This window comes from Carettochelys insculpta, chromosome 10 (assembly GCF_033958435.1).
Source record: "Carettochelys insculpta isolate YL-2023 chromosome 10, ASM3395843v1, whole genome shotgun sequence".
Taxonomy (NCBI): domain Eukaryota; kingdom Metazoa; phylum Chordata; order Testudines; family Carettochelyidae; genus Carettochelys; species Carettochelys insculpta.
In genome coordinates, this window is record NC_134146.1 from 29,630,512 (window position 1) to 29,643,057 (window position 12,546).

Here is a 12,546-nt window from a genome sequence, read left to right on the forward strand (position 1 = left end):
GTTAATGTTTGCGAAGCACCGGGGAGGGGTAGGGCGCCGCCTGCAGCGGAACATGAAACAGGGCGGGGGAGGGGGCTTTGAACGGCTGGAGCTCAGCACGTTTGTTGGCAACACACGCCGAGAGCTCGCACGCCCTGGTGCCAGGTGCCGAATCCCGGCAGTGAGTTGTTTTAACAAAACCTCTTAATGGAAACCAGCGCGTGGAGCTATATATACCCACAGACGCCATGAAGCCGCTGTGCGTGCGACAGCTATATTTGGCTGCCTCGTCTGCAGCCAGCGACAGCCAGCCCCGAGTGATTGCCTCATTTCTACCTATGGTGATTTGAGATAAAGCGAGTCAGTGACGTCTCCACCCTCCCTGGAAGTGGGTTAATAAGAAGGTGGGAATTCGGGTGCTGTGGTGTGGGTTCCGTGTATTAGCTGCCTCTAGTGCATGGCTGACTGGGTCGCGAAAATAAGCAGCTCCCCCGGGAGCTGAAAGGGGTTTAGACAGGCTGCTTTGCTTTGGCCGAGCGCAGGATTAGCGAGTGAGTCTAGCTGAAAGGTCCGCACGCAAAGCTCCCAGCAGCGCTTCCAGAGCCTCGCCCCACGGGGAGTTAGTCACACACAGTGCAGCCGAGAGATCGGATTCCCCCAGGGCAGGACGGAGGCTGCGGGCACGTACTCAGAATTGCCTGGCCGAACAGGGAGCCGGGCAGCTGGTGCTCAGGATCTGGGCCTTATCCTGCGCGGCCCGTGGAACTGGGTGCCTGGGTATGCCACGGAAATCACCCTTCCAACTCAGTGCCTGAGCACTGCCCTGGTACCGTGGGGCGCAGATGCCCTGGAAGTTGAACCATGCCGCACTGCCCTCGCAGCGGGGTCACGCCCTGCTGGAGGACTGGGAGCTGCGCCTTCCGTGCGGCTGCCCTGTGCCGTGACACGTGTGCGCGCCTGGCACGCAGGGGCTGCACCCGCAGCCGGCTGGGCCCCGCGATTGCGTGACGCGCTGCGATCAGCGAGCTGCCGAGGCACACGCACTTCGTGCTCCTGCCCTAGTGACCCCGGAGCCCGCTGCTGGGCTGGCGTGCAGGTGCTCGGGTGAGGGAGCAGCAGTTAATCTCTGAACTTCTCGCTTCTGCTTTCCAAGTTCGGCCGGGAGAGTCACGCTATCGCTGGGACAGGCCGTGAGTTCCCTAGCGAGGGAGGAGGAACACACGCTCCTCGTTATCGGGGGGACGGAACATCTGGAGAAGAAGCCCGCTTTCAGCAGCCCTAGTGGGAGCTCTGCAGGCGGCTTTCCACCTCCCCCAGTCGTCTCAGGCAAAGGTCCCTGCTCCTAGGGAGGGACCTCTCATTTAAGGATCAGGCTTTTCAAGTCTCTGCAGCTGGTGAAAGAGGATTTTGGTCTGGGTTTGCGTGTGTTCCTTCCACTGAGGGATTTAGCTTATCCCAGCATAACCCTCCCCATTCAAACTGTCCCTGTGTCTCCACTGTTTGCGAGTTACCAGGTGTAAATATGCCTCCCTTCCACCATTGGCTGAAGAGGGAGGGAAATTTTGTTAAGAGTTTAAATCTGATTTCTGACAATAAAAGGAAGAGAATTCAGTTACAACTAGTTATAACAAACTGTGCCTAAGTATGCACTGTGTACATCATGAAATGTCCCCACTTTAGGAAGGACAGTCCCTAGTTTTCAGCAAAACAGTTACCCTTTGCCACTTCCTCCTAACGTAATCAGTTCTAAAGGAGCTGGAAATTGTGTCTATATTTCTCCATATATATTCTTGTCAATGTTGGCATTTGTATGTAGCAAGCAGTGGTGTGAACAAACTTCACATCACAGTCGCTGGATCCTGAGCAGTATTCCTTCCCCCCTGCTTTTTTTTTTTTCAATCCATGAGGGAAATAATTATTATGTGAAGGCAGATTGTGCACCAGTAGAAATATACGCTACCCGCTGTGGGGGCTCTGCTAATCAGATGTGTGGCATCTGACTTTCCTGGGCAGCTGCCCAAGTGCTCAGCTAACTGGGAACACTGATTCCGAGAAGGGTCAAGCAATTCCCAGGGTGGATCTCACTCCCACTTATGTTGATGGCAAAACTTGCTATTGATTTCAATGTAAGCAGGATCAGGTCCATCGGCTTCCATGGGTGTTGCATCTCTCTGGCCAAATCTACAGTTTTAAAAAGTGAAAGAGAACCTGACAGAATCCTGTATTGGAGAGGTAGCCGTGTTAGTCTGGATCTGTAACAGCAACGAAGGGTCCTGTGGCACCTTATAGACTAACAGAAAAGTTGTGAGCACAGACTCAGTTCATCAGATGCTGGTCTTGGAAATCCCCCAACTCTATATTTCCTTGCTTATCTCATTTTAACCCATGCGCTTTAAGTGCATTTTGAAATTTTTAGCAAACAAAGGGCACTTTGTTCATAGTTGTAAAAGAAGTACAATCAAAACCCTCTTGCAGGCTCTCTGAATAAATGTCCACACCTTGCAGGGCTCAGGTGCAGTGTATTGGTAATGCTGTCTCCTGAACTTTGTACTTGATGTTCGTTCCTTATGGTTCTGATCTTGTTAGGAACTAAAGTCACTGACTGATGAGGATGCAAAGTTGCTATGCTAAAAGTTCCACCTTCCACTGGCTTCAGGGACAGCAGGTTTGCTGAAATTTTGATGATGCTCAGAGCCTGTACCTGTTCTCCATCCCAAGTTCCTCCCCCCTACCTCCCTGAGATTCTGGGAGTTTGGGTGGGAGAGCGGCAGTATTACCTGCACATTGAGCACTGGGGTGGCCACCCAGGAGAGAATCAAATGCCACCCCGCTGATTAGCAACACACCCACAGTGCGCTCAGCCAGCAGCATGTGTTTCTACTGGAGTTGCACATCTGCACACAAAATTTATTTTGCACATACGTGGACAAATTAGAAGGAACATTGGGATGGGGTGCAAAATCTGGGACAGAGTTTTGGTGCTGGGTGCAGGCTCTGGGCTGGAGCAGGGGATTGGGGTACAGGATGGTATGCAAGCTCTGGGAGGGAGTTTGCAGGCAGGGTCCAGGCTCTGGGAGGGAGTTTGGAGATGGGGATGCAGGGGGAGGGAAGTCCAGGAGGGAGTTTGGGGTAGGGAGGCAAGGGGTACAGTTTCTGGAAAGGGATAGGATGGCGGGATAAGGGTTTAGCACTTACCTCGGGCACCACCCTGTGACAGTGGCTTATGGCAGGTGGGCAGGGGTATCCGAACACTGCTGACTACAGGCATTGGCCTTACAGTTTCTCCTTGGCTGCAGGGACACTTACGATGAGGGCAGCATGCAGAGACACCCTTCCCAAACTGTGGCTTCAGGGACATGCTGGCAGCAAAGCAGAGCAAGTGGCCCGAAGCCGCTCTAGTCCACTGCATTGCCAGTGGTGGCAGCAGGAGCCCCTGGGCCATTTTAAATTGCCAGGAGGTAGCAGATGCCCTGTGGGGAGAATATATGGAATAGTCCTAGAGCCCAGGTATCATGGGCACATATAATTCACTGCCCCAGTTGGTCTAAACCTTTATGTTACCTTAGTGCAGTTTCTTTATGCAGGTAGTTTTGTGCTAGATATAGCGAGGTAGCCAAGTTAGTCTGTATCTTCAAAAACAACAAGAAGTCCTGTGGCACCTTATAGACTAACAGACATTTTGTAGCATAAGCTTTTGTGGGTAAAGATCCACTAAATCAGATAGAATCACTCTCTTTCATACAGAAATAAGTAGAATTGGCAAGTAGTGAATAGGCCACACACAAATGACGTTAGTTTGACCAATGAGTTGCTAGGATTGTCTTATTTTTCATTACTGGATACTTGCTGCTAGCCTTTTACCAGTTAAGAATTCCAGCAGATGTTTCATCACATACTTTGTTAAGGAGACCCTTGGCTAAAACAATTTGTCTCATTTAACTATTATAGATTAAAAATGAAAGGGCAATATTGTAAGTGTATGTTGTTTAGGAAATGAACAATTGTAAAGATGCAGAGTCATGAAGCCAGGAGGATGTTCTGTGGTCAATGCCTCATCCACAGTACCAGAGAGCTCTATGGGTTCACGAGTGCAAGACTCAGACAAAAAGTCTGACTGACCACAGCTTTAAAAAAAAAAATTAAACCTATGGTTTGTTGTAACAAGGCTTATAAGACACAATAAGGTAAGAAGCCCCAGATTCCTGGCCTTGGTGTAGATGTGGGAGGCTGCACATAAAATAACACTGATGAAAAGCAAGTGTAAGATATTAAATTAATTCAATCGAGCAAGTCATAATAAAAACTCCTACTCTGATTCTCACATCTCTCATTAATTTATTTACTTTTGCTGTTCTGCTGTAAACTCCAAAAGAGTCCTTTAAGGGTTGGCAAAGCAGACAGTTCATATAGAGAGTGAACAGATGTCCTAGTTTACAGGGATTGACCTGGAATCAATTCTAGGGTCACATATGGCTCAAGTGAAATCAGGATTTCTGTTTTCAATCAAGCTGGATAGGTAGTTAGCTGGTTATCCTCTCCCTATCTATACCATCCTGATGGGTCTGAATATACTGCTTCTTCAGCTGTTGACACTAATGCTAAATTGATCTCCTGATCACCGTATGGGTTAAGGAGTACAAATAGATCACCACAATCCATTATGCAGCAGCATGGCAAATTCTCAAGTAGCAGGTGCTGGAAATAGCATAGATGTCACCCACCTTAGACGCAATCTGCACATCTTTGTAGAACACTAAGTGGGATGGCAGTTGTGTTCAATTATTACAGAGGCCTATTAGAACACGTGATAAAGCCAAGACGTGTTGGCCTATGTTTGGTCCTGTCCTGGTGGAAGTTAAAGGTAGTACTTTTGGAATAGCAAGGTTAATTCTACTGTGCTAGTTAACATTTTCTCCCTCAGTAAAGAAGTTGAAAAGTCAGACCTATCAACTATGATTCAAGTGACTAGACACAAAGATTGTAGTACTAACAGCAAGGTAGGCTTGTTGGTCTGTATTCTAACACAACAAAACAATGGTCATGTAGCACTTTAAACAGTAACAAAATGATTTATTAAGTGATGAGCTTGCATGGGACAGATTTGATCTGAAGAAGTGGATCTGTCCCACGCAAGCTCATCACCTGATAAATCATTTTGTTAGTCTTTAAACAGTCTGTAGTATTTAGCTACGTATATCAATTAATCTAATTTAGTATTAAAAGCACAATGCAAAATCAAAATTTTGTTCTGTACCATACAAAGCACACACACTAGCATGTATTAAGTGGTGTACATTTTTTTTGAGGGAGTATGTGCATCTGTGGTTTATCCTCCAAATCAGTCTGCAGACTGGGCAGTCTGGCTAGATATTATTTCATAACTTAAAAGTATTGTATAATTTGCCTCTGCACACCCAGGCACCCTCTGTTTTGACACACAGTTGCATCACCTCCTGTCCCTATCCTCTTCCATGTTATCTGATTGACATTATATTATCTTCCCTAGGGAAAAATGAAACATGTTCTTATCTGGAGTTGGCAGAGGAGTCAAATGCCAAGCAAAGAGACAGGATTGCAGTTTTTGACAGGAGTTGCATGCCGAGGGAGTCTAGTTTTAACCTATCGGAGGGGTAGCCGTGTTAGTCTGGATCTGTAACAGCAACGAAGGGTCCTGTAGCACCATATAGACTAACAGAAAAGTTTTGAGCATGAGCTTTCGTGAGCACAGACTCACTTGATCAGATGCTGGTCTTGGAAATCTGCAGGGCCAGGTATAAATAAGCCAGAGCAAGGGTGGGGATAACAAGGTTAGCTCAGTCAGCAAGGGTGAGACTTACTACCAGCAGTTGATCTGGAGGTGTGAACACCAAGGGAGGGGAAAATGCTTCTGTATTTAGCCAGCCATTAGCAGTTTTAACCCGGTAGCCTTGTGAATACACCCACCCGCACTGGTTCCCCGGCGCTACCGCCAGCTGCAACTGTCTCCCCTTTCCGAAGCGCGCTTTCGCCAGGCACGTGACTCCCTTCCGCTTCTCATACGTCACAGGACGCAATGCTACGTTCTTCGCTGTTGCGCGGATGCCATGGTTACCAGAGAAGCCGTTGGAGCCGTCTGCAGCGCGAGGGTCCCCGAGGTAAGAAAATATCCGAACCCCGCCCCCTAACGCCCTGCAGGTCCCGGGGTTTTGTCTGTCCCCGGCTCCTTTTCGCGGCCGGCCGCTCCTTGTCATCGGAGGCCAGCCACCCCCGGAGCCCGTAGGGCGGGCGGCCGGGCGGGCGCACAGCCGGCGTCAGGAGAGGGAGGGAGGCAGGAGGGGTCCTGCTGGCGTTGGAGGCTCAGCGCAGCTTCTCGGTTCCCCTTCCCCGACCCGCTAGCGTTACGGCCCGGGAGCAGCGCAAGCTCGAGCAGCTCGCTCTGCGCTCCGGGGGAGCGACAGGCCCCCCGGCAGTCACCAGAAGGGGCGGGGCAGGTTTGGAGCAAGGATGGGGGCAGGGCGTGGCTTGGAGTGAGGAGGGCACATGGTCAGTGTTCCCCCTGGATCTTCCCTCACCCGTCACCCCTGGCCGGGCCGCGCTTACTCAGCACGCCACTGGTCGCTGGGCCAGCTTGTGGTCACCCTCGTGCCCCCCGCTGAGATTGCTAGGCCAAACCTTGCTTAGGTCTAGCGTCCTGCATGGAAGTTACTGAACTGGATTCTTTTCTCTGTGGAGTTTGTGCAACCACAAAGGGGAGAGCGTGGTAGTGCCGGTATAAAAGCCGGAGGAGTTTGACCAGATAGGTGTAAATAATGTTAATGTTTCTGTAGAGGAACAGTTTTCAATTTCATTTTAAGTTTTTTTTTCTTCAAGTGATTGCTCATATGTATTCCAGTACCTGTTTGCGAGTGCTGTATAAAGAATCATCAGAGATTTTTCCCTTAGCAGTACCTGTTAGGTCAGCTGTGGAGTCCTCTGACCTGGTGTCTTCAAGGTGCAGTATATAAGACACTGCTGATGACCCGCCCACACCTCCTCTCTGTTCCTTCTTGCTACTGGTCATGATCATTGCAGCTTCTTAGCCTCTTACATTGCAAGCACTTTTGTTTCCATTGTCAGTTTGGTTTTAGCTAGAGTATTTAGCTGAGGGGCAGGGCAAGGGGGAGTGTTCTCCTTCCACTCTACAGTTTCCCTGGTTGGGGCATTCCCCTGTGTCAGGGGTTTAAGGCATGCAAGGACTGTGGGGAAGCCTATGCCCAAGGATGATCTACGTTCTTCCTGTCTTAAGTACCAGGGTGAGGGCCATCAAACTGATAAGTGCCCTATTTGCAAGAGTTTTAGGCCAGCCCCTGAAGCTCTTATGTGCAGAGACAGCTCTTCATCCTCAACCCATGTGGGAGTTGACACCACTTCTGGGTAGACCCCTTAGGTGCTGCTCTAGGAAGCACTGAAGGACCACCAGCAATGCTTCTTGCCTCAAGGGAGTTTGAGCTCATGGCACCATTTCTCCTCCCCAGTGCCTCAGAAGAAGAAGAAGGTAGATAGAGGCCGGTCTCCAGGTGAGCATTCTCCTAAGAACAGCACTACAGCACACCGTACGTTTGGGTACCAGAAGGCCTTGGCACCTTTGACTCTGCCCCCATTTTAGGACTTGCTGAGTCAGGTGCTCCTTGTCTCCCCAGGCATGGAAGTCTTGGAGGAGAAGCTGGACTGTTGCTCGACTTCTGCTACTTATGAGGCCACCAGGAACTTGATCACGAAGTTGGCACAGTCCCTACTTTGTCAGGACTTAGTTGCATCATAGCAGCTGACGCTGTCTGTGGCAGTCTTCTTGGAACTGTTGGTGTCATGACTGGGTCAGCACTGGGGCAAGCCCATGATGATATGGTACCAATTGATATCATCATGCACCCCACTCCTTGGCACAGCTGGCCTCTGTACTGCTATGATCAGGATCCAGCCACTTCTCAGACTTAGGGGAGGCCTCCTCGATACTGACACAGAGCACTCTCGCCTCCATTCCCAGCACTGCAGCCCTCAGGATGCACTGTCACTGGTGCCACCCTGGCAGCATCAGTGGTAATTGCCAGTACTGTGGACACTTTGGACTCCATGGGCCTATTATCAAAATCAGGCATCTCCCTAGGGCCATGTTAGTGGTGTTGGCACAGAGACTCCCACCACTGTCCACCCCTTATAGATGCCATTCTCCAGGGGACCATGAATGTGCCCCATCCATTCAGTTCTGAGAGCGGCAGTATAGTTCCCTTTGGGGGTGCAGGGCCAGGCTCCAAGACTCCCCATTCACAGTGTGTGTGGTACTTGTGCAAACTTTTAGCTCAGCACCAGCTTTGGCACTGGAAGTTTCAGAGAGTCATGCAGCCCTGAATTCTTCCTTTGGGGAATTGGAGGCCTAGGAAGTTCCTGCCTTACAGTCCTCCTCATCAGAACAACACAAACTAACACTAAGGCGTTGTGGCAAATCCTGATATCCATATCTTCTATGGCTAAATGGGCTAATCGTTGTTGTTTTGTCCCCCATAGGGGTACGAGCACCTTTTCATGCATCCACAATTGAAGTCCTTTTTGGTAGATGTGTTAACGAGAAGGAACAGTAGTGTTAACTCAGACTGCTGCCCAAATCAAAGGATGGAAAGGGGCTTTACAACTGCGGGTGACCAACCAGTGGGTGCTGTTGAGCTGCTAATCCTTTAACTCTTGGGGGGGCTCTTGCAAAGTTTCAGGAGCTCCTTCTTCCTGACTCCTGTTGGGAGTTTGATGCTCTAGTCAAGGAGGGCAAGCTGGATACCTGAACTTCCTTTCAGACAGTCCTGGACTCAGCTGCCCAAATGATGGCCACTGCATTTCTCTGGAAGTCCAGATAACCCTACAAGACATCTCCTTTGAATGCTTTGGCTCATTGTGGAGAATACAGACTCTTGCCTGCAGAGCTTGAAGGACTGTAGGGTGACTTATAAGTCTCTGGGAGTCCATACCCCCTGCATACCAGACAAAGTCCTTTATACTACAGGCCCCTGCCCACTTCTGTCTTGGTGAGCCCAGACAAGACTCATCCAGGCACAGAGGCTGGAATCACTGGTGGCCGTGCTGCCACTTCCAGGTCATATCAGACTTCATTCACTCCCTTCAGCAGTTCGCTGTTACCATGGCCTGAACCTGCATGAGACTCTTGGGTCACACGGCAGCCTGCAGCTATGCGGTATGACGTGCCAGACTGTGGTTGCGCCTGCTGCCTTCATGGCTGGTAGAGATCTACAGGCCCTACAGACATTCTAGTCACTCTCCCAGACCCCCTTCTGCAGTCTCTGTTCTGGTGGTTGCAGCCTCATGTGGTGCAAGCAAAGGTGCCCTTTCACCAACCACAGCCCACACACTCTCACCACAGATGCTTCAGAAAGTGGATGGAGAATGTACCTTGTCACATTCTTGGCTCAGGGCAGGTGCTCTGAGGCAGAGCTCTCCCTTCACATCAATATCAGAGAGCTGCAGCTGGTGTGCGTGGCCTGCCAAGTGTTCCTTCTCCAACTTCAAGGCCAGTATGCCACAGTGCTAACAGACAATGTGATGATGATATTTTATATAAATTAAAAAAGGGGGTGCTCTCTCCTGACCCCTGTGCCATAAAGCCCTGTTCCTCTGGGATATTTGTATTGCTCATTACTTTCACCTGTGCGCTTTGTACCTACCAGGGTGCAGAATGCTCTGGAGGACCACCTTAGCCATGCATTCAGCATCTACGAACGGTTGCTTTGGAGGGACATCTCCCTGTCCATCTTCCAAAAGTGGGGTCCTCCTTAGGTGGACCTATTTCTGATCAGGAGCAACCGCAAATGTCAACTATTTTGCTCCTTTCAAAACCACAGACTGGGGCCCCTAGCAGAAGCTTTTCGCCTGTCTTGGTCAGATCAACTGCTATACACCTTGCCTCCCTTTCCTCTTATACAAAGGCTACGGCTCAGAGTTCAGCAGGACAAAGCATCCTTCATACTGGTGGCACCTGTGTGGGCCAGGTAGCATTGTTTCACCCCGCTCCTGACCCTATTGATGGGCAGTCTGCTAGAGCTGTCTCTGTTCCTTCAACTGATCACCCAGGACTGCAGCCAGTTCTAGCACCCCAACCTGCAGTCCCTCCACCTCATGGTGTGGAGGTTCTGTTGTAGACCAACTTGAGTGGCCATGCTTGGACCCAGTACGTGAGGTACTGCTGGATAGGTATAAGCCTTCTTCTGGGGCAGCATTTGTGGCAAAAAGGAAATGGCTTTATATCTGTTCCACTCAACAGGGGTCTCCCCACAGTTGGCCTCTATTCCCTTTGTGCTCGATTATCTGCTGTACCTGAAGCATCAGGGCCTAGCTATTTTGTCTCTTAGGGTCCACCTTGCAGCCATTTCCACCTTCCTTCTGAGGAAAGAGGGGTAAATTAGTTTTCAGAAATCGTGTTGTGGGGAGCTTCCTAAAAGGCCTGGACAGGGTGTACTAACTAAGATGAAAGACAGGCCTATGGTCAAGGACACGATTCCTCCCTGGGACCAAACATAGTCCTTTCTAAGATCATGGGTTCCCCATCTGAGCCCCTGGCAACCTTCCCCTTGCCATACCTCTCCTGGAAGGTGGCCTTTCTGGTGCCATAACCTCAGCCAGATGGGTCTCTGAGCTCTGGGCCCTCACTTCAGAACCACCTTACACAGTCTTTTTCAATGAAAAATTCAACTGCACCCTCACCTGGAGCTTCTGCTTAAGGTGGTTTCCCACTTCGAAATGAACCAGGATATATTTTTGTTTATGTTGTTTCCTAAATCTAATGCCACCAATAGGGAAAAAATCCTTTACCTGCTGAATGTCAGACATGTCCTGGCATTTTATATTGAACATACAAAACCATTTTGTAAATCAATGCAACTCTGTATTGCATTAGTGGAAAGGACAGAAGGCCTCCCCATATCAACCAAGTGCCTTTTAACCTAAATCACATCTTGCATCTGATGTGCCACAACCTACCTAAAATCCCAGCACTGTCACAGAAAGCACTTTCCACAAGGGTGCAGGCTTCCTTTGTGGCATTTCCTGCAGATGTCCCTATCCAGGACATTTGTTGGGACAGATGATCATCCATCCACACCTTCATGTTGCACTAACCTATCACTTAACAGACACAGGATGGTGCAGCTTTTGGCAGGATGGCAGCTAGGTAGGTGATCTTCAACTCCTCCACTGCAGGAAACCGCTGGTGAATCACTTATTGGAATGCACACAAGCAGTCACTCGATGAATAAAATGGTTATATACCTTTCATTACTGATGTTTTTTGTGATGTGCTGCTTGTGTCCATTCCAAAGTCAACCTTCCCACCCTTTGTCAGAATAATAGGGTAAGAAGGAACTGAGAGGGCAGTGATATACAGTACATTGAAGGTGCTGCAGTGTGGGGCTCCACAGCCAATCCAATGGGTATCACTAAGGAAAAAAATTCTCCAACAGTTATTTATGTGGTGTGTGTACATACCTATTAGAGTGCATATGAACAACACATTTTGAAGAACAACAGTTATGAAAGGTAGGTAGCCTGCTTTCACTTCTGAATTTAAGGAAAAAAATGAACACAGTGCCAATGGAATAATTCTCATTTGTGGACTATCTACAACTGAAGCACTATATTAGAGCAACTGTTCTTCCATTGGCATAACAATTCTATCTCTGTAAGAGGTGGAAGCTACGTTGGTGGGAGGGTGTGTCCTGCTGACTTAAGTACTGGTGTGGACAGCACTTAGGTGAATGTAACTTGCATCACTCAGGGAGGTGGCGATTTCACACCCCTGCAAGATATATGTTATGGTGACTTAATCTGTAGTGTAGACAAGTTCAGATCTAGATCTTTTAAGCTGTAGGAAGATGAGGGAATGTGGCTATGTGTGGCATGTGTTGTTCTGTCTTGTTAAGAACAGGATTGAAATAGAATAGAAAAAAGCAGGTATGTTGTTCCTTTCAAAGTGCTGCTCAAGATATTTTAAGTCTTTTCCCCTTTTTTGTTAAATGAATTCTCAACATTTAATCTTCAGTGGTTTTGTGTGGCCCTGCCTAAAAGGTGCCTGAATTTTGGAACATCATGGATCGACATGTTCCTATGCATGAGTTACCAGAAGAAATCCAAATGGTAAGAAATACTGGAAATAAAACAACATCGGTGTCAAAATTCTAGAATGACTTATGAATATTTTGCTGCCTTGAAATCATTATACATAATCGAATAACACGCTACAACTACCAAAACAAAAAAGCAGTCAGGTAGCGCTTTAAAGACTAACAAAATAATTTATTAGGTGATAATTTCTTTAAAGCGCTACTTGATTGCTTTTAGTTTTGATAGAATACAGACTAACATGGCTATGTCTCTGTCACTACACGACAACAACAGCATCAGTATGGCAATTTCTAAGTGCTTTTATTTACAGCTGTGAGTTTAGGATGAGTGTAGAACAAGTTTGTAATTTGTCCTCTCAAATGATTGCTAATAAAAATTTTATGTGGTCTAATTCCCCTTCATATTTTGCCTTAGTGTGTGTAATGTGAATGT

The 12,546-nt window shown here is 48.4% G+C and overlaps 1 protein-coding gene across 1 annotated transcript in view; it reads left to right on the forward strand.

Moving 5' to 3' along the window:
- The first annotated feature begins 300 nt into the window (after positions 1–300).
- The window catches only part of LEKR1 (leucine, glutamate and lysine rich 1), a 100,121-nt gene continuing 87,875 nt past the window's right edge, over positions 301–12,546 (forward strand). The window contains exons 1-3 of the mRNA XM_075004300.1: positions 301–383; positions 6,026–6,113; positions 12,032–12,126. Coding sequence (XP_074860401.1) covers positions 12,079–12,126 — 48 coding nt within the window. The 5' untranslated portion in view covers positions 301–383; positions 6,026–6,113; positions 12,032–12,078. The remainder of the gene's footprint in view (positions 384–6,025; positions 6,114–12,031; positions 12,127–12,546) is intronic.